The following is a 25952-nucleotide window of genomic DNA, read 5'->3' as shown; positions in this document are numbered from 1 at the left end:
ATATTTCCAGGGCTGAGTTAGACTGTGGAGAGGATGCATCCGAGCTCTGGGGAGGGAGAGTGGAAGGTAAGGCAGCTGTCACTACTGTGGTGACCCAGCTGGCATAAGAGGGGTTTCTGAGGGGCATTTCATTTTTGAGAGCTTTTCCTCCTGTACTTGGTAGGCAAGCATCCTAGTCTGTCGAACAGAGGGTCTGGGGAAGGGGGAAGAAAGAGAAAAACACTTCAGCTTTTTCAAGACAAAAGGCTGGCCATGTGACATAATACTTTTTCAAGTTAAGGCTTTTCCCTCAGATTCTGGACTGGGCATGAACCAGAGAAGCTTCTCTTGCTGCTTCCAGCAATACCCTAAGCCCTCTAATCACCCTTGGACTCCAGAGAGCCATGTTCAGCTGACTGCCTCCCTGGCAGGCCTGCTGCATCTCCACCACTATCTGAAATTTCTGCTAGCAGCAACTGGATGCATCCATCCAAACTCTGAGCACAGCATAAACAGCTGGAGAAAGGCTGGGGGAAGGGATTTCTTGAAATAATAAAAACAGTGGGTGCACACCTCTAATTCCAAATGGATGTACAGAAGAACAAACAAGCGAGAAAGACAAGAAGAAGGCTGTCTTACTTGAGGTTGCAGACAGTAAAGTTAACATTTGATGTTAAATCTGGCAGACACAAGGAAAATGGCAAGACTGTGAAGAAAGCAGAGTTGCTTACCTGTAACAGGTGTTCTTCTAGGACAGCAGAATGTTAGTCCTTACATATAGGTGACATCAGCAGATGGAGCCTGGCATAGAAAACTTATGTCAAAGTTTCTAGAAATTTTGACTGGCACACTGAGCATGCCCAGCATGCCACTATCCCATGCATCCACATGGGGTCCCTCTTCAGTTGTGTAACATAGAATTACGAAAAAGTAAAATAAGCACAGGAGAAACCCAAATCTGTGGGGTGGCGGGCGGGTTTCGTGAGGATTAACATCCTGCTGTCCTAGGAGAACACCTGTTACAGGTAAGCAACTCTGCTTTCTCCTAGGAAAAGCAGGCTGGTAGTCTTCATACATGGGTGAATCCCATGTATGAATTCTTGTGTTAGGGAACAGCTACAGGCTGTTCCCTAACACAAGAAGAACCAACAGGCTCTAAACCAGGTGCCAACAGGCCCAACACAGGTGCTGTTGGTAACAGTGGGAAACAGCCTGAACCCAAAAAAAGGGCCCTAAGCAGGAAGAGTTGATTTCTACAGCTGGAAGAGATTCTGAAGGACAGACTGGCCGAAGTGCTATCATGTCGGCCATCCCTGTCCAAACAGTAGTGAGCAGCGAAAGTGCAGAGGGAACTCCTCGTCGCCACCTCGCAGGTCTCAGACACAGGGAACGCTCTCAGGTGGGGCCACTGAAGCCGCCATGGCTGACAGAACGCGCCTTGACATGGCCCCCAAGCTGCAGTTCTGCTTGCGCATAGCAGCAGGAGATTCGATCCGCCAGCCATTTAGACAGGGTTTGCTTGGCAACCACAACTCCCAATGTTCTTATCAAACGAGATAAAGAGTTGCGTGGACTGCCTGTGGCTTGCTGTCCGCTCCAGGCTCTCTTACAATCCAAGCCAAGGCTCTCTTACAATCCAAGGTTTGCAGAGCCCGTTTGCCCTGGTGCAAATGAGGCCTGGGAAAAAAGGTGGGCAGGACGATTGACTGGTTCTTACAGGTAGGAATTTAGGGTGCAATCGCAGGACCACCCTATCATGAAAGAACTTTGTGTAGGGTGTGTATATCACCAGCGCCTGAAACTCACTGATCTTATGCGCCCAAAAACATGACCATCCAGGTCAGGTACTTCAGGTCACAGGTGCGCGGTGGCTCGAAAGGATCCTTCATGAGATGGGCCAACTCCACATTAAGGTCCCAGGACACAGCGGGAGGATGCAGTGGAGGCTTTAATTGAAGCAAACCTCGCATGAAACACCCCATTAAGGGCTGCATAGAGACTGGCAAACCATCCACCCCCTGGTGGTAGGCCCCAATGGCACTCAGGTGTACCCTGACGGAGTTGGTCTTCAAACCAGTATCCAACAGGTATAGCAGATATTCAAGCAGTTTCGGTGTAGAGCAGGAGAATGGATCCAACTCTTGATGCTCACACCATACGGCAAACCTCCTCTACTTCAGGCCATAAGACTTCCTGGTGAAAGGCTTCCTGGAAACTACCAGGACCCAAGACACATCATCAGACAGGTCAAGAGATTGCAGAATTAGCCTCTCACCATCCAGGCCATTAGGGATAATGCCCTGAGGTTAGGATGGTGCAGCCTGCCCTGTTCCTGCAAGACAAGGTCGGAGGAGGTCCCCAGACCGATTGAGTTCCTGATAGAGAGATCCCATAGAAGCAGGAACTAGATCTGCCTCTGCCAAAAAAGAGGGGCTATGAGGATCATGGTTCCCTTGTCCTGCTGAAGCTTCAGTAGAGTCCTCATCAGAGGAAGTGGAGGATACACATACAGAAGGCCCCTGCCCCAATTGCGGGCAAAGGCGTCTGTGGCTGGTTTGCCATCCCCCATTCAGGGAGCACAATTGTTCCACTTGCTGTTGCAGGGGGAGGCAAAGAGATCCACGTCTGGGTTTCCCCAGAGGCAGAAGATCTGGTCCGCCACTGCCAAATTCAGAGACCACTCGTGGGGTCGGAAGGCCCAACTCCTGCAGACTGCCACCACATTCTCCATCCCAGCAAGGTACACGACTTGGAGCAGCATGCCCTGAGACTGAGCCCATTACCAAATCTGAACTGCTTCCTGTTTGCTGATGTACCACATTGCCATCTGGTTGTCGGTCTGGATCAGGACCGCCTTGTTGGACAAGTGATCCCGGAACGCCCAGAGCTTGTAATGAATAGCTTGAAGCTCCAGGATATTGATCTGGCACCGAGCTTCCTGAGCAGGCCATAGGCCCTGCTTCAGGAGGCCTTCCACATGGGCACCCCACCCACCCCAAGTTTGGTGCATTTGTGGTGAGTACAATCTGGGAAGGGGGAATCTGGAAAATAACCCCCTATTCCAAATTGGGCAGACTCTCCCACCAAGAAAAGGAGACCTGGAGTGGCGGAGTAACGCAGATACGCAAGTGGAGGTTCTGGGTGGCCTGCCGCCCCTGGGTCCATTGAGCCATGAGCATATGCAAGCAAGCCAAGATTGTAACATGGGCAGTAGCTGCCATGTGACGCATGAAGTGGGCCAAGACCTGCCGGCTCCGGCGAACCAGACCCACAAGGGATAATGTGAGCACCCAATCGCAGGGCAGATAGGCACTGGCCTGAGCCATGTCTAGCCAGGCCACAATGAAGCTATACTGCAGCGAAGGGGTCAGATGGGACTTCGGGTAGTTGATGACAAACCAGAGGGACTCCAGCACCAGAATGGTCAAGTGCAGAGACCGAAGTGCCCCCTCCTCGGTGGCGCTCTTAACAAGCCAATCATCCAAGTAGGGGAACACCTGCATCCCTAAATGGCGGAGGTGTGCTTTCACTGCTGCCAGGCACTTGGAGGCACTTGGTAAAGACACGGGGGGCTGAGCCAAGGCCGAATGGCAACACCTCGCATTGGAAATGCCTCTTGCCAACTACAAATTGAAGATATTTCCTGTGGCTGAGGAAAATTGCAATGCGGGTGTATGCATTCTTGAGATCAAGGGAGTAAAGCCAGTTCCCTCCTTGCCGGAGGGGAATCAGAGTGTCCAAAGAGACCATTTTGAACTTTTCTCTTTTTAGAAACCGTTTCAAAGTTCTCAGAATAGGGCAGAGTCCCCCTGTTCTCTATGGAATCAGGAAATAGCAAGAACAGAACCCCCTCCCTTGCTGCCACAATGGGATGGGTTTGACTGCTCCGGCCATTACGAGGGTGGAAAACTCAGTCAAGAGTATTTCCTAATGCAAGGACTAACCCCAAGAGGGACATGGGGAGTTTCCCCGGGAACACCCAGAAAGTTGAGCTGATACCCTCAACGAACGATTGACAGGACTTACCAGTCCAAAATGACACTGGGTCAGCAGTCCACGAAGAACTGTAGCTGGCCTCCAACTGGAGGGCCCAGCATCGAGGGTACAGCCTATTGGCTTATGCTCCCCCACAGCTAATCAAATCCCCATAGTGGGGCTCGGCTGGGGTGCAGGCTGAGACTTGGGAGTCTGCTGCTGTCTGGGGCGGCCCCTAAAGCTCCCACATTGAGCATGAGAGGCCAGAGGATAATATCTCTTCTGGCGGTAAAAAGACCTCCGTGAGACCTATCTTGAGGATTTCCTGGCAGAAGACAGTGGGTCCGATGTACCGGCTGATAGATGCTGGAGGGTCTCATGGTGATCCTTCAACTGAGCTACAGCATCCCTCACCTTATCACCAAAAAGGTTCTCACCAGTGCATTGGAAATCGGCGAGCTTCTCCTGGACCTCTGGGCGGAGATCCGATGCTCGGAGACAGGCCATCCTGCAAGCATTAATGCCAGCCGCTGCCACCCTAGCAGACATTTCAAACACGTCGTAGGTAGAGCACACTTTATACTTGCCACATTCCAAGCCTTGCTGGACAAGAGCCATAAAAGTGTCCTGTTGCTGCTGGGGCAACGCTCGGACAACTCCTGGACCTGCTTCCAGAGGTTCTGCGAGTATTACATCATTTACAACTGGTAGGAAGCAATACGAGTGATCAACATGGCGCCCTGAAACACCTTCCTGCCCAGTGCTCTGTGCTCTTGACCCAGAGGGACAGAAGTATGGGTAGGGGAATGCTTGGTTTTCTTGAGAGCAGACTCCACCACAACAGACTGATGTGGGAGTTGACGTCTCTCAAACCCCAAGGCCTACTGTAGTAGATAGAAAGCATCAGCCTTCCTATTTACCGGAGGCACAGAGATAGGGTGTTCCCAAAATCTAAGGAGTAACTCCTTGAAGATCTCATGTACGGGAACAGTCACCTCTTCCTTTGGGGCATTGACAAACTGGAGAATCTCCAGCATCTTATACCTGATATCCTCAGAAGCTGAAATGGAATGGTTTCTGCCACCAGTCGCTATATTTGCATGGCATCAGGCTTGGATTGGCACCGGCACTAGCTGTGTTGCCACTGAAGCGACCCCACGGAGAGGAGACACCGTCCTCCATCGAACCCGGGAGTCCCAGCTGGTGCTGGGCTCGGTGTCCATTGGTTCCCCGCGACCTCTGAGTCGATGCCCACGACGGCGGAGTGGAAGGTTCAGATATTTTGGAACCGAAGAGCTTCTCCATTTTATCTAAATGGGCGCGACGGCCTTTGGGGGTTATCTGGTCACAAAAACGACACCCCCTGATGTTGTGCAATGCTCCCAGGCAGAGGATACAAACCTCATGTGGGTTTGTGAGAGGCACTGAGGGCATCTACGAAAACCTGACGCCATTACAAAAAAGACCTGGCGAGCGGTCAGTGCCCAGCAACCACAGAGAGCGAGACACCACTGGGAATCAACTGCAGAGAAGGGAGAAAACTTACCCCACTGCCCTACTGACCTGGTAGGAAGAGGGACCCCCTATGCAGGCAAAGTCAGACCAGGAATTATTCAAAAATACTGAAAAAAGAGCAGAGCTCCACAACCACGAGATGATAGTTCTGCGGAAAAGAAGACTGAAGAGGGACCCTGCGAGGACACATGGACAGTGGCATGCTGGGCATGATCAGTGTGCCAATCAAAGTTTCTAGAAACTTTGACATAGGTTTTACATGCTGGGCTCCATTTGATGTCACCCATGTGTGAGGACTACCATCCTGCTTGTCCTAGGAGAACATTCACATCAATAGCTTTTCGAAATTAAGGGAGAACATTCTGACCTCTTGAAGATCCTTCCAGTAGCTCAATTCCTTCAGGAATAATGATAGCCAGAGCTGTGCCACACAGCAGCCCGGCACCCAGCACGCTCACAAAGTGCAGCTTCTGCTGTAAAGGAACACAAACAGAGCCATTAACACGAGCCATCCTCTACCAATTCCAATGCCACTGACATAAGCCATCCTCTACCAACTCCAATGGTACAGGAGATGAATCAGTAAACTGTGGTCCGTTAATGGGGCCATTTTAACTTACATGCTTTCATGTACAAACTCTTACTGGCTCAAAAGCCATAAAGAGCAGGTTAGCTTGGGGGCTGGTGAAAACCATTCCTGAGGTTGCTCTGTGTATACCCTTAGTGCAAAGAGATTCCTTCTTTGTTCTGCTGAGTGACTTCACACTAGGAGAAATACAGATCTCGTCCCACACTGTAGGCATCAATACCAGTAACCTTAAAGTAGAATTACTGACAGACAACAGCAGCAGCAGCACCACCACCACCACAACCATTTACATTACTCCTTCCCCCTGCCCCTACAACAATTTCACGTTTGGAGTTCTGCTCTGGTTCCCACCCCAGCTCCACCCATTACAATGTACAAACCAGTTTTCAGCGAGCAGTCACACTCTGCCTCTGCCAGTCAATGACGTGCACCATCTGCCCCAAGAGATGGTGGGTGTGGCGTAGCAGCAGGGTGCAAAGCTCAGCCTCCTAGAACAGGACTTCCTGACCTTCAAATGCTTCCTCATCCCTTTTCTCTCTCTCTAGATCAGAGAGATCCCTGATGAAAACATTTTCTCTTCAGCCTGAGGAAGACTTATTAGAGCAGGGGTGGCCAACTCCGGTCCTCGAGAGCCACAAGCAGACCAGATTTTCAGGATATCTACAATTAATATGCATACGATAGATTTGCATGCAAGGGAGGCAGTGTGTGCAAATCTCTCTCATGCATATTCGGTGTGGATATCCTGAAAACCTGGCTTGCTTGTGGCCCTTGAGGACCTGTATTAGTGTGACCAGTGGTGGTCCCTCCGCTCAGGGTCCCATCAGTGCTACCGACTCAGAGTTTAACGTTTCATTTTGTGGTATCGTGGCTTAGGAAACAGCCAAGAGAAAAAAAGAAGGCAGATCCTGGCTGTTTCCTTAGGTGCATTTTTTTTTTTTTTTACAGTGAGAAAACCAAAAACAAAACAAATAATGAAGCTCAACTTAAATTCAGGTGACACACAGTCCTCAAACATAGCAGGTCTATTCATAAGCTGGGTCTCTGCCTGCTTCCCGGGGCCTCTCTAACCCTTCTAGGACCTGCCTTCTTATTCTAGACTGAAGGAATCTTCCTAGGCCTAGAATCTCTTGCTGGGCTGGGACTTAGCGAGTACCAGGCTGGATAGCTGTGGCCGGTATCCTAAGATGACCTGAGGGAGTTTCCTGTAGACTCCCTCACACATTTATTTATTAAATTATGCTTTTAAATCACTTGTTTCTCAAATGATCCAAATGAAAAACAGCAGCTTAAAACAATGTCACAACATATAATATACAAACATATACATAATTCAGCCACGGGCAGACCAGGTAAGTTACGTGAATAAATTTATCCAGATTAAAAAAATAAATAGATATTCAGTGGCACAGCTGCACCGCTGTATATACTCAAATAAATCAAAGTTATCCAAATAAGTTTATCCAGCTAACTTCAGGACTGCTCCACAGCATGACCACACTTATCACGATAACTTAGTGGGATAACGCCACCCAAATAAGTCAGCCCTGAGGCAGAACGCCCCCCACCCATCCAGCTAAGTTTTTCTCTGTAGAAAACATATCCGGATAATTCGGAGTTGGTGAACGCGGCAGGAAATTCCAGGGTCCTTGGCTCATGCCGTGGCCTGGATGAGCGGAGGCTGGACTGCTCCTTGGGCAGATGCCCTTCTTTGGGTGGAGGCCTCCTGTTGAGTAACTTTCCCTCCTAGGGCCTTTGGGTTTCCCCTGGTGGAGTAGGTCTCTGTGCTAATCCTAGTTCCTTAGTGGTCCTGACTGATTTGCCCTTGTAGGCAGCTCCCAGGCATTCTGGTCTTGTTGAACCCACAGGGAGGGGGGGGGGTGGAGAGGAAGCAGTGGTTCCCTTAGAGAACTTCTAGAAGTATCTCCTTTATTCTCTCTCTCCCCCTCCCGCCCGTTTTTCCCTGGCAAGGCCCTCCATAAAAGTTTTACTAAAAAGAAGAGCTGTACTACCAGGGGCAAAATCCTTTGCTGTGGCTCCAGAGGATATTTAAAGCAGCTACCTGGTCGTCCTTGCAAACTGGGCATGCAAACTAAGGCAGATGCTGCAGCTGGAGAAGACAATCTCAGATCAGCCGTCTTCCTCTCACCCAGGATAGTCTAAGCTTGGGTAATTCTCACTTGTCTGGGCTGGTCTAGCAGGATGATAAAGAAGGAGAAATGTATCCAGACCTGTTACCTTTCCCTCAAGTCCCGCTACACCAGTCCAGGACTCACCCAGGAACTCAGTGGCTGTATACATTTCTCTCGCTCTCTCACCTTGCCTATCCTTTGGAAGGCACGACTGAAGTCCTCGCCTTAGGGAAGCAGCTAGATCAACTGTCACCTGTTCTGCTTCTTCCGCCTCACCTTGGTGATACTGGTGGAAGTTCCCTTCTCATGGTAAGGGAAATAGTACTATTAGTTTAGGGGCTTGCACTATTGCTTTGCAGAAGGTTACTGGCAAGGGTCGAGACTACACCTCCCTTTATCCACTGATGATGTCACAAAGAAAAATGCATGTTCTCTGTCTCCATGAGCTAGGGGCAGAATAAAACCCACTCATCTGGACTGGTCTAACAGGAATCCAGGCAAAAAAGATTAATAGTTATGACTAAACTTTCTCCATATATTAAACTAACATATCATTAAAAAAATTAAAGATAGGTACTATTCTACAATACCTCCTTTTCATAATCTCCTTCATCTAATACATATAGCTGGAACCTAATAGACAACCTATATCAGAACATGCAAGACAAAGCTAAAGTCAGGTTAAATAGGTTAGCTGAAGGCTATCATGAACAGCCAAGTCTTTACTGATTTACCGAACACTAAATAGTGCTGCCGTGACCTGGCTTCCAGGCCTGGCCGCTTCCGAGCTTCCAGCTTTAACAGGCCTCAGGAGCAGGGGAGCAAGTCGAGAAAGAGAAGTGAGGGGAAGGGGTGAAAGGGGGCCTGGAAAGGCTTCCGCGGGAGTTGTAGCTTATACATACTTCCTTATTATAAGACACAGGACACGCTGTGCCACTAATGAATTGTGCGTAAAATACCCCAGATAGAAAGATCTAAATGTTTCATGAAAAGTTATTTTCTCTTTAATACTGTGCCTCTCTAGACTCAGCTGCCCTCTCGCCCCAAGAGAAGTTGGAGAGCGGGCAGTTTGCAGGCTGATGGGTTCAGGGAGGCACTGGGGCATTGCAGGAAGAGAGACCACATTATTTCCTCCATTGGGTGGGGTGCACAGCACCTTATTTTAGTGCTTTATGCCTGCTGACACTTCACCCAATAAAAAAACTGTTTCTTTAAGCCGTAACGATGTTCCTCCTGCCCATGGATCTTTTCTTCTGTTTATTTTCAGGCAGGCAGCCTGTGGAGGGGCTGAAACCTTAAAGAAACCGTTCTCTGGCAGCTGCTGAGGTGCTAAAACAGACTGCAGGAAGGAAGTGAAAGAAGCCTGAAGTCCAGAAAGCTAGTGAGCAAAGCAGTTGCATAAAACAAAAACAAAAAAATTTTTTTTGCAATTTAATGTTTGTTAAAAAAAATTAAAATTTTTAATGACATAAAAGTTGCTTGGTATGGGAAAAGCAAAACAAAGGTTTCCGATTAAAAAAATATATGTATATTCATTTTCACAAATCATTTGCTTGCACGCAGCTCACTCCAGTGGAGGAAAGACACATCCCAGCATGCAACCACAGCGCTGTGTCGGAAAGGTTTCAGGAATGGCAAGTGCAGGGCCTCGTCAGACGGGGCCAATGGCCAGCTCCTGTGTAAGCCTTACTGCTGCCCCTTAAGGCCGCTCCTGCACTTTAATGGACTGTTCCACCCTTTACACTGGGGGATAGACTTTGGAAGGAGTGTCAATAAAATACCCATTGATTCTGTTTGTAGCATCCTCTGCTATTCATGATGGACCAACAATGCCAGTGCAGCACGTGTGCTGCTGTCCCAGTGAATGCTAGGTGACCATCTAGGTGTCCAAAATGGTTGCACGGGCCCCGTCTGTAGCCATGCCCAGCTATCTAGCACCAACTTCCTGCCCCTTCATCCCCTCACAGTCTGCCCTTGTTTAAAGCCGTACATATGAAAATATAGATTGTTTTAGTTCACAAAAGAACCTTCCAGGAGTCCCATTTTCACAAGCACGAATTAGTACAGCAGCATTGCTAACCTACCTCCACGTCCTCATGAGATCAGTCCAGTCCTGGTTCTTTAACTCCCAGCTCCATGCACTCTGCAAGAAATTAATGACTGAACTGCAATGGGACTTCACATTAAAAACCAGGACTGGCCTTATATTCTGTAAGACATGGAGTTCAGCAATTTCTGAAGGGTCCTGGGCAGGGCCCAAGCTTGATCGGGCTTCTTTGAGTTGGTGCCTGCTTCACACTGATTAAGGCAAAACTTCTTAATTTACTGCCCACTTTGCCCCTTATAAAATGGTCACATTCTTGTCTGGATATGCAGCAAGAATTCTGGGTATCCCTAAAAAGACAGACTAGGGCTGGGTGACCAAGTTCAGACTCCATGCAAACGCCACTGGAACCAGCAGGATGTGTGGGTAAGCGCGACAGGCCACAAACTGGCTGGATAAATCCAAGCCATTGGTGGCTCGAGTCCCCATTTTTGTCACCTTCTGACTTTTTTTGATGAGGGTCGGATGCGGATTCGCTCTGTCATCCAAAATATTTGAAGCATCATCTGATCTACCGCTACCTCAAATGGATCACAACTCCGCAAACACACGCAACCCCAAATCAATCCATGGAAACCCAGAATTTAAAAAAAAGTCAAAGCTGACATTGAGGACCTGAGGGTAAAAATAAATAAATAAATAAATTATTCATAACATTCCAGATCTGACCCTTGATTAAAACATCTTGAGAGAAGCTCTGGCCCATTTCTAAGCAAAACAAACATCTAAAGAACAGTGCTGGCTGTTCTATCACTGTAAATGATAAAAGCTATTTTTACCCGAGCTTATTACCCCAATATATTGTGCATTTCACCTATTGTTCTCAATGCCTACACAATTGATAGAAACATTTTTTTTTTAAATATTTTTATCCCATCTAAAACCACAAATTATTTTTGGAGTAGGTAGAAGGTTTCATACATGTGTGTAGCCATCCCTGCACTGTTAATGCAATATAATCATTAACCTCCTACAACTTCCGTGAGAGATTTTATGCTCAATTTTTAAAAAAAATTAAAGTCCCAAAACTTTCACGACATCCATGGTATTATTGGCTGGCTGTAACCTTCAATGATGTTTGAACTTGTAACTTGATGATTTTCAAAGCAAATACCTTCCAACCTCCTGTGTGCTGTCTAACTAGAACTCGAACCTCAATCCCATTTCTCAGCAAGACAGCTGCATCAGTTTTCTGGATTAAATGAAAAGTACAGACTTTGTGCCTTATCTTGTACTGACTGAGCCCTGAAAGTCTGAAAATTAGGTTTAGTCTCCCAGAAATAATTTGCAAAAGTGAACCCTCCAATTTCCCTTTGGGTATAAAATTTCTTCACACATCCCCAGATGGCAGCATATTGATTAGAAAAAGGAGACTGTGCTTGTGGCAATCTCTCTGTAACCACTTAGCGAGAACAGCAATGAGTTGTAATTGCTGTTGATTTTTGAACTGGTCACCCCAATCAGTTACAGTTCAAAAGGTCACCGGGGCAAGACAACTGGAGAGTTCTTATCGCCGCCTGCATCAGCCAAAAGAGTCAACAACAAGATGTGGAAACTAGAAGGACCTAATAGGTAGAAGGCCAATGTATTTTAGATTTCATAACAGGCTAACGTTGAAGACCGTGTAGTAGTTCATAGGTCAGTGTAGAAACTATTGCCTGGGGCAGCACCTTACAGAAGCAGATGACTCGAAGGAAAAAGTTAATAATGTAGAAAGCAACGTTCTAGAGAAAAGGTGAAAAGGTAAAGCAATAAAACGGGGAGGTGAAAGTTCTGAAACAATCTCATGAAGATCTTATGACAAGATTGCTTACATCTTGATGAAAGTTGCTTACTTTTGGAGTTTAAAATGCTATGTAGCGCAGATTATTGGCAGGAGGCAGTAAGATAAAGAGCTAGTAAAATATGTGTGATTTAGGTATGAAAGAGAAATTATTATTCATGTATTCTGATTAGGCTTATATGATAAAAGCGATAAGTTGAACGGGATGATTGTGCCTCTTATGGAGATTGAATGGCTTGCAGAAAATAGAGGATAAATAATTGACATGTTCTTGTTTTTAACACACAATTAATTAATTAGTTAAAGAAAGGGGAACTTCTAACTACAGCAGCTTAGGGCGCTGGTTGTCATCTTTTCAATCTAATGTGGGGATTTAAAAAACGAACCACGATGGTCTATAAAATAGATTTTCGACACAGCTATAAAGCTGCTGTAGCAAGCATGGAGTGGGGCAAACAGGTCTGTCAGAGCACAGGGAACAAAGCAAGCCAGACTGGAGAGGGCAGTAAGATAAAGAGCTAGTAAAATATGTGTGATTTAGGTATGAAAGAGAAATTATTATTCATGTATTCTGATTAGGCTTATATGATAAAAGCGATAAGTTGAACGGGATGATTGTGCCTCTTATGGAGATTGAATGGCTTGCAGAAAATAGAGGATAAATAATTGACATGTTCTTGTTTTTAACACACAATTAATTAATTAGTTAAAGAAAGGGGAACTTCTAACTACAGCAGCTTAGGGCGCTGGCTGTCATCTTTTCAATCTAATGTGGGGATTTAAAAACGAACCACGATGGTCTATAAAATAGATTTTCGACACAGCTATAAAGCTGCTGTAGCAAGCATGGAGTGGGGCAAACAGGTCTGTCAGAGCACAGGGAACAAAGCAAGCCAGACTGGAGAGGGCAGGTGTCATGACACCCTCCCCCCCCCCCCATTAATCCCCCTCTTTACAAAAATTCTATGCCTCGCAGCAGAGACTGGATCCCCTCTTTCAGAATGTCCGTGTTTATATAATAATTCAGTCCCAAAAGGGAACCCTCTTTCTGCTTCCACCAGCAGAGACATTTGGGGGGCCTGAGGTAGCCTCTGTGTGTATTTTCCCCCCCAGATCAGACACTCACACACAGTAACCTGCTCTGAAGCCTCTATCCCCTCACCCAGAGGCAGTGATCCCCAGCTTCCAGAATGTAACCGCACACCTTTAAACCAGGTGCAAATGTATGACAAAATACTCACATCGGAGGCAACGGACTCATTCACTGAATAATAAGGTGAGAACAAAATTTAAAACTGTATTTCACCTCTATATTACCAGACAAGATATATAACAACAAGAACTCAGGCTCTGCTTGGGGCAGCTATTTTTTCTTTTTTTTTAAGTATCGCAAACCCTCTTTTTAAAATTATTATTGTGATGTAGCCTGGAGTATAACATGAAAAATAGCAAGGCCATCATCCCAATCCCTTACCTGTAAGGCTTCCTCCCTCCCTCTAAGCCCAGAGATCAGCTCCCTTAAGCTGCCTCCCCCTCCTTCTGCCTGTACTGCTGTCCATGCCATGGACCCTGGATGCTGACAATAGCTGGGACCGCTGGTGCTATAGGCCAGCAGGCTGGCAAGCCTGTTCATTTCATGAAAGAATTGCGGGCCAGATTAAAGGGTCCCATGTGCTAGTTTTGCCCTCTCCTGAGAGACAAGACAGTATTTCCCTTTGCCACGTGAGATTTAGAATTTTATGACCTTGCAGCTTTCTCAGATCACTGGGACAAAAAGGCCACACACTGCCAAGCCACATCGCTAACCCCCATTACTGAGAACAAAGGCCTCGTTTCTTCCAATAAATCCTGCAAACAGTAAACACCATTTCTCACCCGCTCCACCTACTCTCATTCAGGTCAATACAGTAAAGAGCGGCCGCGATTACCCTGCTTCTAACCCGCCTTCTACTCACAATTTGGCTGCGTTAGTCCAACCTGCGATTCACTATCCCCTTTAACCCATTCTTACCGCCTCTTTAAATCAACGAGTAACCCTTTCCGCCCGCGGCATGTATATGGTATATAAACGATCGGATTAGCTATTCCCTCCCATACAGTAACGCACGCCCCGACTATCACCTTTTTAATCTGCAGTTTAGCCGCGCGTTTAACCTGCTAACTTACCGCCTACTCTTACCCCTGCATTAGAGGCAGGGGTAAGGGTAGGCGGCAAACTTTCCCCCAGCCCTCGCTCGCCTGCCCTGGCCGCGTCCATGGGTGCCGGTCTCCGGGGCAGCCCAGTCCTCTCTACCCTCCTCCCGAAGCAACGAAAAGCGAAAAAAGCGAAATTTGGGCGCTCAAGCGACATTTGAAATCCCCTCGCGACCCGACACGCAAAGTTTAACTTACTTTTCCCGCAGCCCTCCCCCGGAGACGGACCGCGGCCCCCCCTGCCTCCCGGGGGCAGCTGGCGGCGAAAGCGGCCCCCGCCGCCGCCGTAGACGGATGCCTGCACGGGCCCTCTGCCACGATCGCTCCCGGGAGAATTCCTTACCAAAGCGCGGCCTCTCCTACGAAGCTTCTCCGCCCTTCCGCCGTGATGTCAATTCGGGCCCCCTTTCCTCAGTTCTCGGGGCAGAGGACTTCCTATAACCATGCCTGGGACCTCAAGGTGTCAGAATTACACTTTATTTGTAATAAATTAGCTGTATTTTTCCTTCATAATCATTACACTTGGGCCCCCAGCTTGAAAAGCCAAATGTATAAATCCCGCCTCCCCCCCAGTTCTACCTAAAATCAGCCCTGGATGAATTTTGCTTGTCTCTTTATGTGGGAGCATCTAATGAGTATAGGAAACAGACAGAACCCTTCGGACAAGGCTCTTCCATCCTCTCTTGTTCCCCCCAGAGTCCCAGCATGCCCAATACGTCCAATGCATGCTGAAATACAGTCTGAGGTTGTAATAGATATGCATGGTCCCTTCGGGACAGCTCAGTTACTACTGGCTGGGCTTGGCCTCGTGGATCTCCATCATAAAGGCCGGAGCATTTCTTCTCTGCAAGTCATCAAGGACAATGGTCTACGCTCAGATGCGACTGCTGCACCCTACAAGGAGAGTTCTAACCACGTAGGCCAAGCCTTGTGAATATTTAGCCTTTAGGGAAAGGTTGCAGAAATTGGCTTTTTACTGAAGCTTTTATCATAGCAGTAAGATCAAATTAATTATGATTTTATGAGATTAATGGTCGTCACCCTCTATTCTCTTCAGGACTAATTTTAATTTATTTTCCCATTTTTTGGGATTTCTTTTTTTTTAATTTTGCCTATTTTATAGTTTATTGTACATTTCTGTTATATAGAAACATAGAAATGACGGCAGAAGACCAAACGGCCCATCCAGTCTGCCCAGCAAGCTACGCACTTTATCCATTTTTTTCCCCTTTTTTTCTCCCCCACCTGTTACTATTGGCTTCCAGTACCCTCCAGCCCTAATCAATTAGGGGTAGCAACCGCTGATTGATTAGGGCTGGAGGGTACTGGAAGCCAATAGTAACAGGTGGGGGAGAAAAAAAGGGGAAAAAAATGGATAAAGTGCGTAGCTTGCTATTATATTGCTATTATTAGACATTTTTCATTGATATTGGTGTTTTAATATTGTTATTGTATGTTACTGCTCTTTGATGTCTGGTCGACCTTGCTGAATGCCACCTGGAGTCTAAATCAATTTGTTACATCAAACCCAGGGATCTATCCTCTGTGACAACCTTCCTCTCCCTCTGTGCTTATTTCAAATTGTTAGATGAACCATGATACAAGAGAAGAAAAAACGTCAAAACTTGGCAAATAACAGGAGAGAAATTAACTACGATCTGTGTTTGTGACAAGAGGGTGAAAGAGGGGAAGAGAGAGGTGCGAGCATGGAATAAGAGAGCTTCACAGGCAAAGGGGACTAGGTAGAAAGTTTCATAGATTTTATACTCATCTAGTGACAGATTAAATCTGAGTAGCGATGGAAAGTAAGACTTAAAAGCCTCTTTAATCTTCAGACTCGCTCCTTGATGTCACCTTAAATAACCTCATCAGTCACAGCCACTTACACTCAATCCAATATATTATTACAGATGAATTTTCATGCACTATATCCTCTCTCACTGCTCTACAGCTGATTTTCCCAATAATTCTACACCATTCACTCACTTTCATTGTTCTCTTCCTTTCCCGTAGCCCTCCCCATGCTAACATTCCTTTCTTTTCTGCCCAACCTCTCCCTATGTTATTCTAGGCTGTGGTTGTGTAAAGGGTGGCGTGAGCCCGTTGTGCTACAGCATAGCTGACTCAGCCTCGTAGGTAAACCTATGCGGCCTACCCCAGCAGCTGACAAATGCACCCTATAGTAAGACAAACTAGAGCTTCACCTATACCAGCTGCCTCTCCTGCAGGTTGGGATGAAAGAAAAGAAATAGATGCCTGTAGTCTTAAAACAATCCTTTATTGCAGTGGAGACACAAGGGTAGCCCGACTCTGGCCGAGTTTCGCCGTTTCAAAACGGCTGCCTCAGGGGCTAAAAACATAAATAAAAAACTTTAAGAATAAGAATAAAATAAAAAATGGCATCATCAATAATTGTATAGTTATTTGAATCAATCAACCACATTTGAGTGAATCAGTCATTTAAAAGTTAAATAAAAAAGCCAAGGTGATTTAATAGACGGCTCTCCTGCAGGTTGTACCCTTGGGTTCGGGTGGCCAGCAGGTCTTAGGCGGATCCCTAGGCCCGAGAGCAAGAGACCATTAGCATACCAGGGACAGGATAGACAGCGGGCAGATGGAGTCAGAGACAAGCCAAGGTCGGGGCAGGCTGTAAACAGGTGTGGTCAGGTCCAGGCAGAAGGTCAAGATCCAGAAAGTTACCAAGGAAGGAAAATGACACACTAAAGACGCTGGTCGAGATGAACGAGACAAAGCTGGACAGCATGGGCTGGACGAAAGAAGCAGGAACAGGCAAGGCAATGCAGGAGGAGGCAAGGCTGGACAAGGCAAGGCAGAAGGCAAGCTGAAGGCGCAAGAACTTGGGAACGCTGGTAACCCGCACTGCAAAACAGGAGAATCGTCGCTGAGGCGAGGAACTGCTGTGGGGCCTTGGTTTAAATAGTCCAAAAGGCTGACATCATCTGGAGGTGTCACTCAGGAGTTCCCACCACAGCGTGCGTCTATGGGAAGGCTGGGTCACAGCGGCATGATGGCATGGGATGCTAGGTCCAGCAGCGTTCCTGCCACTCTTCGAGGCCAGGCCACATCGGGGATGACAGGAGAGACAAGGTGGCTTAGGAAGCTGACTCAGGTGGCTTCCAGCCGAGCTGAGACTGACTGGCATCGGAGGCGAGTGCTACGGCTTGCAGAGACTACCTGCGGTTCACAAATATTAACGGCCTGTCAATCCTTTGATCCACTTCTGAATTCAGCTGGGCCCTATTTCATAGTAGGCTGAATTCATTCCTACAGAAACACAGCAGAGAAAGACTGAAGTTCCCATCCACATCTCCTGCTCACCTTTAGGGTCCCTTCCTCTCCCCTCAGATACTCTCTGTGCATGACCCAGATTTTCTTGGATTCTGATACTGTCCCTGTCTCCATCACCTCCACGGAGAGGCCATTCTATGCATTCACCACCCGTTATGTAAGGAAAGACTACTCCAGAATCTACCCCCTTTCAACCTCATCCCATGACTCCTCATTCCAGAGCCTCCATTCCATTAAAAAAGCCCCGTCTCCTATGTATTTATTTAAATGTCTCTAGTCTATCTCCCATTCCCCGCTTTTCCTCCATGGTTTACATGTTTAGATCTTGATGTCTGTCCCCAATATGCTTTATGATGAAGAACGCTGACCATTTTAGTAGCCACCCTCTGGACTATCTGGGATGTGCTAATCCAAAAGAGTTGTATATGATGGGGGTGAAAGCTTGCTGGGCAGACTGAATGGACCATTTTGGTCCTTTTCTGCCCTCATTACTATGTTAGTATGTTATCCAGTTTATATTCTTTTGAAGGTCTGGTCTCCAGATTTGTTCATAGTTCACTGAATCAGGCCAATGCAGTACCAAGCGCTGTGGCCAGTACACGGCTCAACATGTGACTGGACGCATGTCCATAACCTCTGATGCAAGACAGGGGTTAGCAGGTCCAAAACATGCATCCAATCCAGCGTGTAGCTAATAGCACTCTCACCTGTAAAGTACATGTAGATGAGACTATTAGTTAATCCCCTTGATGCAAAAAATGTCCCGCCTGGGCAATGCACCCTTGCAAAGTAGCAAATTTAGGTCTGCCGCACTCAAGAGTGCATTGTAAAAACCCCAAATTCCTGCTGTCTGTGATTCTAAATAGGAGGAACCACAGAAAGCGGAATCATTAAAAATAACTAAATAATAAAAATCTGTTTGCGGGGGGGGGGGGGGAATTCTGGGTGCCCAATATACACCCACAATATACAAGGCCCAGGCCATGTATATTGTACCGGTAGCGGGAGAAAACGGAGCTTGTATTGGGCGTCCGTTTTCTAACCCACTGACAGCCACCTTTCCTGGATGCCCGATGCAGAGGCAGCGCTAGGGATGCACAATTTTCCCTAGCACCTCCTTTTTACCACGGCAAAGGATCGGCACATGTTAAGAGAGCGGGCTCTCAATCATGAGTGCCCGTTTAATGCACCCAGATACTGCCTCGGCCTGAATGAGATCTCACCAGAGACATTATCTTTTCCTTATGTTCTGCTGGCTATTCCTCTCCTTATGCACCTAAGGCAATGGCACAAGCCAGAAAGATGCTTATCTACCTTTTGGTTACCTTAAAAATCATCAGATATGATCTTCTCCAGATCCCACTCTTGTTTCTGCACAGAACGTCTCTCTCGTATACTGTACTGCGCCCGTGATTTTTGCAAACCAAATGTATCCCTGTGTATTTTTTTTTAGCAGTAATTCTTAGCTGCCAGTTTCACAGATCATTCCTCAACCTTCTCTAAATCCATCCTTAAGTTTTCCATAACTTCTAGAGTGTTTACCCAGTTGCAGATTTTGGTATCACCCACAAAAAGGCAAATCTTTCCAGATAGCCCTTCCGCAGTATCACTTACAAAAACGGCAAACAGAACCAGAACGAGGACTGATCCCCATGGCACAACCTCCCCTTTCCTCGGAGTGAACTCCATTTAATATGCTTCCCTTTCTTCTATCCTGTGTTCAGGCCTCAAACTGACCTGTACGTATACTAGTTTCCTGAAGCCACGTTTCTTCTACCTGCAGCACTTACTGACTCTTTTCCAGATAACTTAACTGGAGCGGTTCTGCTGTTCCCACACACACAATTCTGCATCCAAAGAAAACTTCAAACTGGGTGAAGAAACTGCTAGCCAAGCCATTCCTCTAATCAGCAGAAGCGAGTTTAAGCTTGGTATATAAGCATAGTATCAGGCCAAGCTAGATTTATTTCAAAGCAGAAAAAAACATTTTTCTTCTTGTTCCATGGGGAGCTTTTGCTATATCCAGTTACCCAGGAGTTATTTATATGACGAAAGTCAAAAATGCTGAATAAAACCCTCCTTCCGTTTCATGAATTCCAGGCTTCGGCTGGTCGGCACAGTCTCCATGCCCAGAATGTGTTTAAGACTTCCTTTGTTCCTGTGATTTTGCTCTTTCTTGGCTAGCACTATTTGGTCACCGGGGTGACTGGCTCATGGCTGTAGTACTGTTCTGTCTCATGACCACAGAAAGGGAGGGGGGGTCTGCTTGGCATCAGTATCCAATACCAGGTACTAGCTGACTAGGAATGTCTCATACGCAGTGCAAGTCCAGCTCTCTCAATACTATGGCATTTTCCCGCTTCCCAGGGTTGTGGTAGCTTTGTGCATATTGAAGAACAAAAGCACTTTACTGAACCAAGAACACCCTCGACAGGGCAGAAAGCAAGTTTGCTTACCATAAATGGTGTGTTTCATAGACAGCAGGATGAATTAGCCGTTACATGTGGATAACATCATCTGGTGGTACCAAACGGACTTGTCTCTCCAAGCTGTAAAGCTCTGAGCTCTACTGAGCATGTGCGAGACTTCCCATGCAGGCGCTGCCTCTTAAGCCTCCCCAGTCAGTAATAAAGCTGAATGTAGTTGTGTAGTTGACTCTCCAGGGAACTGGGCAGGTATTCCATGGCTAATTCATCCTATCTATGCTATCAATGTCATCATCCATCTGAGAAACAATGACCTCATTATGAACTGTGCCCACATGGTACAGGAAGATTTCAAAATCTAGGAGAGAAGATTAGACACTCACCAAAGTCTATTGCCTTTTCAGAAGTATTACCTGTTCATGGAAAGGGAAAGGAAAGGTTATGTCATTATAGATAATTTCAATATCTGGCTCAAAATCTGGTATAAGAAAAATGGTTTTAGATACATTGGAGGCTGGGGATGTGTTTGGAACTTACATTTGTCTGTGGCAGGAAAGAGGATGCTAAGAGAAAAATTCAGATCATACATTACAGGCATTTAATCTAGGGAGTGGGGGTGGTAGAAGGTGGCCAGTGAAATTTGGAATGTCACCCCCAAGCAATACAGGAAGTGGGAGGAGAAAGTAACAAAATCAATCAATTCAAAAAACAGAAAAAGACAACTAGGAAGAGCAACTGGAAAGCTATGACCACAAATGCTGGTAGTTTGAGCAATAAAATCCCAGACCTGCAGGCGAAATTGGACATTGTTGCTGAAATGGCGACATGGTTCACTGAGTATCATGATTGGGATGCAGCCACCCTGGGCTATAACTTGTTAAGGAAGGTCAGAAAGGACAGAAAAGGGGGAGGAATAGCTCTTTATGTCAAAAACAATATACAAGCAACTGAACTGCAAGAGACGTGGGGTAAAGAAGCATTATGGACTGTCCTAAAAAGAGAAGATGGTGTTATCTACAGGCCTCTAAACCAAACAGATGAACTAGAGAGACCTGACAGAGGACATCCAAAAGGTGGGAAGGAAGGGAGAAGTGTTGCTCGTTGGAGATTTTAATCTTCCGGATGTGGATTGGAGCATCCATCTGTGGAATCTACAAAAAGGTAGAGAGATAGTGGATGCCCTTCAAGGTGCTCTGCTCAAAGAATTGGTAATGGAACCCATGAGGGAGGGGGTGAGCCCTGATCTAGTGCTCACTAAAGGTGATAATGTCTCTGATGTTTGGGCAGGGGCTCACCTGAGCACTAGTGATCAGACAGTATGGTTCAATATCTCAAATAGGATACAGAGAAATCACACAAAGACCCGAGTTTTGAATTTCACAAATATGGACTTTGTCAACATAGGGATGTACCTGGAGGAAGAACTAGAAGACTGGGAGACAACAGGTGAGGTGGAACAACAGTGGGCCAAATTACAAGGAGCTATTACAAAGTGATATAATTCATAACTCTGGTTCATAATTTTGGTTCATTCAGCCATTCCCAGAATCCTCAGAGGGCTGATTCACACTGACACTGCTGAACTATAGTGAATTTTCTGACCATCTCAAGAGTCAAAGAATGTAGAAGAGTTGGGAAACTTGTGGCTCTGCAAAGCCTATAATTAAAGGCTAGGTGGGCATCAATGACAATATTTGCACCACAATACAGGGAAGCTTGGTTCGCATGAAGCCAAGATGCAAGCTTTTGTCTTACAGATGCCTATCTCAACGACAGGAGCCAGGTGAAAAGAAGACTTTTTAAGGTTACAGTTTTAATTAAAGTCCTGGCGCCAGCAAACGGAATTCAGGCCGAGCTTCTATTCAGAATACAGACTTGCTATCTATTTACACAACACAGCGGATCAAGAGAAGATCAGAAGAAACAAAGGGCATCAAAGCCATGTTGATAAAGGAACTTTTATGGTGGGAGGATGGACAGGTTTAGCTGGTGAAGAATTCTCAGTTGGGGGGAGTGATCCTCACAAGCATTTCCTATACATGATAGATTGTCATGACAACAGCATAATGTATCTTTGTAAATGAGTCTTTGGGCAGTCACGCCATTCTGGAAGTTTCGGCAATACCGTATGTTTAACTATAAAAGAAGGTTCTCTTCCTGTATTAGAGGAGATGCTTGTTATTTGAAAGACGAAGGGCACCCATTATATAGCATCTCCCAAGAACACTTTTAAAAAAGCCAAATAAAATGTATTTTATACCTTTTACTGAGTCTAAGTGTTCTTGCGTGCCTGGCCCTGAGTCCAGAAATTATGGACAAAAGGCAACAAATCTATATGTTAGGAACGTAAAGAAGAGTAAGAGGCAAAAGAAACCAATCTGGTTCTCTAAAGAGGTGGCTGAAAAAATTAAGGCAAAAAGTACAGCATTCAAGAAGTATAAAGGATCCCAAAAAAAGGAACACAAGGAAGAATATTTATTAAAATTGAGGGAGACGAAGAAAGAAATCAGGAAAGCAAAAAGTCAAGCGGAAGAAAGGATTGCCAAAGAGGAGACAGAACATTTTTCAGATATATCAGAGAAAAAAGGGAGGTCTGAAATGGTATAGTGAAATTGAAAGGTGACAAGCATTGTGTGGAGAGAGATGAAGAAATGGCAGAAATATTAAACAAATACTTTAGTTTGATGTTCACTAAAGAAGGCCCATTGCTGGTTGACAAGACCGTAGATGAAGATGGTGTAGATGAAACTCCGTTTACAGAAGAGAATGTATGGGAAGAGCTAGGAAAACTGAAAGTGGACAAACCATGGGGCCTGATGAGGATCATCCCAGGATACTGAGGGAGCTCAGAGATGTGCTGGCGAGTCCACTGCATGACCTGTTTAATAGATTCCTGGAAATGGGAGTGAATGGAAAAGAGTGGTGGTGGTCCCACAAGATTGGGAGCAGAGAGGAGGATGGAAACTACAGTCCAGTTAGCCTCACCTCGGTGGTGGAATAAATTAATAGAGATTCTGTGGAAGGAAAGGATAGTGAACTATTTACAGTCAGGAGGATTGCTGGATCGGAGGAAGCATGGATTTTCTAGGGGAAGGTCCTGTCAGACAAACATGATTGATATTTTTGTTTGGGTGGCTATAGAATTGGGTCGAGGAAGAATGCTCAATGTGATATACTTGGATTTCACCAAAATTTTAGATACAGTTACGCGTAGGAAACTTATGAATAAAATGAGAAGCTTGGGAATGAGCGCCAAGGTGGTGACGTGGATTACAAACTGGTTGACGGATAGAAGACAGTGTGTGATGGTAAATGGAACATTCTCTGAAGAGAGACCGGTGTTAAGCGGAGTGTCACAAGGATTGGTGTTGGGGCCGTTTCTGTATAAATATCTTTGTGAGTGACATTGCAGAAGGGATAGAAGGTAGTTTGTCTATTTGTGGATGATACTAAGACCTTCGACAGAGTGGACTCACCGGAAGGAGTAGAAAGAATGAGACGTAATTTAAGGAAGCTTGAACAGTGGTCGAAGTTATGGCAGCTGGGATTCAATGCCAAGAAATGCAGAGTTCTGCATCTGGGGTACAGTAATCCAAAAGAGCTTTATGTGATAGGGGTGAAAGGTTGTTGTGCACAGACCAAGAGAGGGATCTTGGGGTGATAATGGTCTAGTGATATTACGGGACCAGGCCGTGCCCCGGTCCCTTCTCCTACCTCGGGGCCGGCCCAGCCCGCACGCAGTGCTCCCCGGCCGCGTAGGTCCAATCTGCTGCCTGCTACAGCTCTCCCTCGAGCAGGGAGACACCGCCGACACGACGCGCTGGGCCCCGCCCCCTAGGTGCGCGCGCAAGGGGGCTCAACCCTTAAAGGGGCCAGCGCGGGAAATTCGAGGACGGCCTCCGGGTGACGTCACACGCTGCAGGGTATTTAAACCCTGCAGCTCAATCAAGCCTTTGCCTTGAAACGAGGTTCTTCAGCTTGTCTGACTCTTAGTTGCTGCTACAGTCCTTGGATTGCTTCTGACTCCTGGATTCTGACCCGGCTTGCTTCCTGACTCGTCTTCAGCTTCCGCCCTTTTGGTTTTGGTATCAACGTCTGACTTCTGGCTTCCGACCCGGCTCCGTTCCACGACTTAGTCTCCAGCTTCTGTTCCTGGTGTGGTTTTGACTTCTGACCTCTGGCTTCCGACCCAGCTCCGTCCACGACTGTCTTCTGCTTTCGTCCCTGGCTTTGGTTTGGATCTCGGACTTCTGGCTTCTGACCCGGCTTCGCTCCTGGACTCCGACTTCGGATTCTTCCTCACCTCAGGTACCCGGTACTCGCTGGCCCAGAGGATTCTCCTAAGTCCCAGCGGCTCGGGCTCTCACGGGCTCCTCCCGGGGGAGCCGCGGGCTTCCGAGGGCGAAGACTCTTCAGCTACCTAGGCCCAGCCTTCATCCATCCCTTCAGCCGCTGCTCGGATCCTTGGTCTCATAGGTCCCTACGGGCTCCTTCTGGGGGGACCTCGGACTTCCAGTGGTGAAGTCTCTTCCGCGCTTGCTGTGGTCTTCCATAGCGTACCATCCACTGTCCCAACAGGCCCAAGGGTCCACGACCGTAACAAGTGATCTGAAGACTGCGAAGCAATGTGACACAGCGATAGCTAAAGCCAGAAGAAAGCTGGGCTGCACAGAGAGAGGAATAACCAGTAAGAAAAAGGTGATAATCCTTTTGTACAGGTCCTTGGTGAGGCCTCACCTGGAGTATGTGTTCAGTTCTGGAGATCGTATCTCAAAAAGAGACAGAGTTAGGATGGAGGCGGTTCAGAGAAGGATGACCAAAATGGTGGGGGGTATACATCAAATGACTTATGAGAAGTTGAAGGCCCTAAATATGTATACCCTGGAGGAGAGGAGGTGCAGGGGAGATATGATACAGACCTTCAGATACCTGAAAGGTTTTTTGGTTTTTTTTTTTGGAGTAATGTGAGATTTTATTTTTTTTGTAGAAAACAATTTTTATTAGCTTTTCAAGTTTAACAATAAACAGTCATTGTGGAGAGCAAACACTTGGCCCAGTCACAACGTCCATACAATGAGGTACGCAACCAGAGTACCAGTGGATCAACCCCCCCGCCCATTCAGGAACTGCAAGGAGTCCAGGTGTTTCAAAATCAATCATTGAGTACGAGGCTGCGAGCTCTCGGGGGAAGCGCCTGGATGTAGGGTTGCCACACCGTGAGAAAGTGCTGTCTGCGTCGCGGAGAGTCCCGTGTGGCCAAACGTTCCATATTCATCATAAAATGCCAACTGTTCCTCCAGGTCCAGTAAGACGGCACTGTTGGTTCTCGCCAGACGGCCAGGATCATTTTCATCCCCACTAGACAGGCCTTCCTGAGAAGCAGGCGGGAGCCAGGATCACGAATTCTAATCGGTGACACACACCCAAACAATATCCACAGCGGGGTGACTGGGAAGGCAATATCTAATAAGTCAGCCATATAGTCCATCACCTTATGCCAGAAGCACTGCACGAAGGCACAGGACCAAAACGCATGTGAAAGCATCCCCACCGCACTCCCACACTTAATGCAAACCGCGGATGTCGCTATACGTGCCTGATATGCCGCCTGTTGAGACATATAGGCCTTACTTAAAAATTTGTACTGAATTTCTCGATATGTCATATTGTTCGTGATCCTGGCTATCCGCTTATAACTGGAGCGCAGAATGGCCTGGGTAACCACAAAGTCTCCATCAGTGTTCCATCTCATTTCTAAAATAGCATATAGATCAACAACTGACGAAGAACATAATCGCTTATAATACTGTGACAGTGTAGGGGCTTTAACTGACTCAAAGCTAAAGACTTGATCTAAAGCCCGGAACGTTGAAGGACTCCAGGCAGCCTCCGGGATCGCCTTTATATAATGGCTTAACTGCAGATACGGGAACGCTTGTGTAAGCCC

At 46.7% G+C, this 25952-nt stretch overlaps 1 protein-coding gene across 2 annotated transcripts in view; it reads right to left on the bottom strand.

The window, feature by feature from the left end:
• LOC115086787 (zinc transporter ZIP9-like) overlaps positions 1-25952 on the bottom strand; it is an 83912-nt gene that overhangs the window by 44762 nt on the left and 13198 nt on the right. The window contains exon 2 of one of the 2 annotated variants that reach the window (XM_029593112.1): positions 5837-5939. In XM_029593112.1, coding sequence (XP_029448972.1) covers positions 5837-5939 — 103 coding nt within the window. Of the gene's footprint in view, positions 1-5836; positions 5943-25952 lie in introns of both variants that reach the window. The other variant, XM_029593111.1, reaches the window with a different exon arrangement.

This window comes from Rhinatrema bivittatum, chromosome 3 (genome assembly GCF_901001135.1).
Source record: "Rhinatrema bivittatum chromosome 3, aRhiBiv1.1, whole genome shotgun sequence".
NCBI lineage: Eukaryota > Metazoa > Chordata > Amphibia > Gymnophiona > Rhinatrematidae > Rhinatrema > Rhinatrema bivittatum.
The sequence above is the reverse complement of the archived record's forward strand: the minus strand, read 5'-3'. Positions and strand labels throughout refer to the sequence as shown.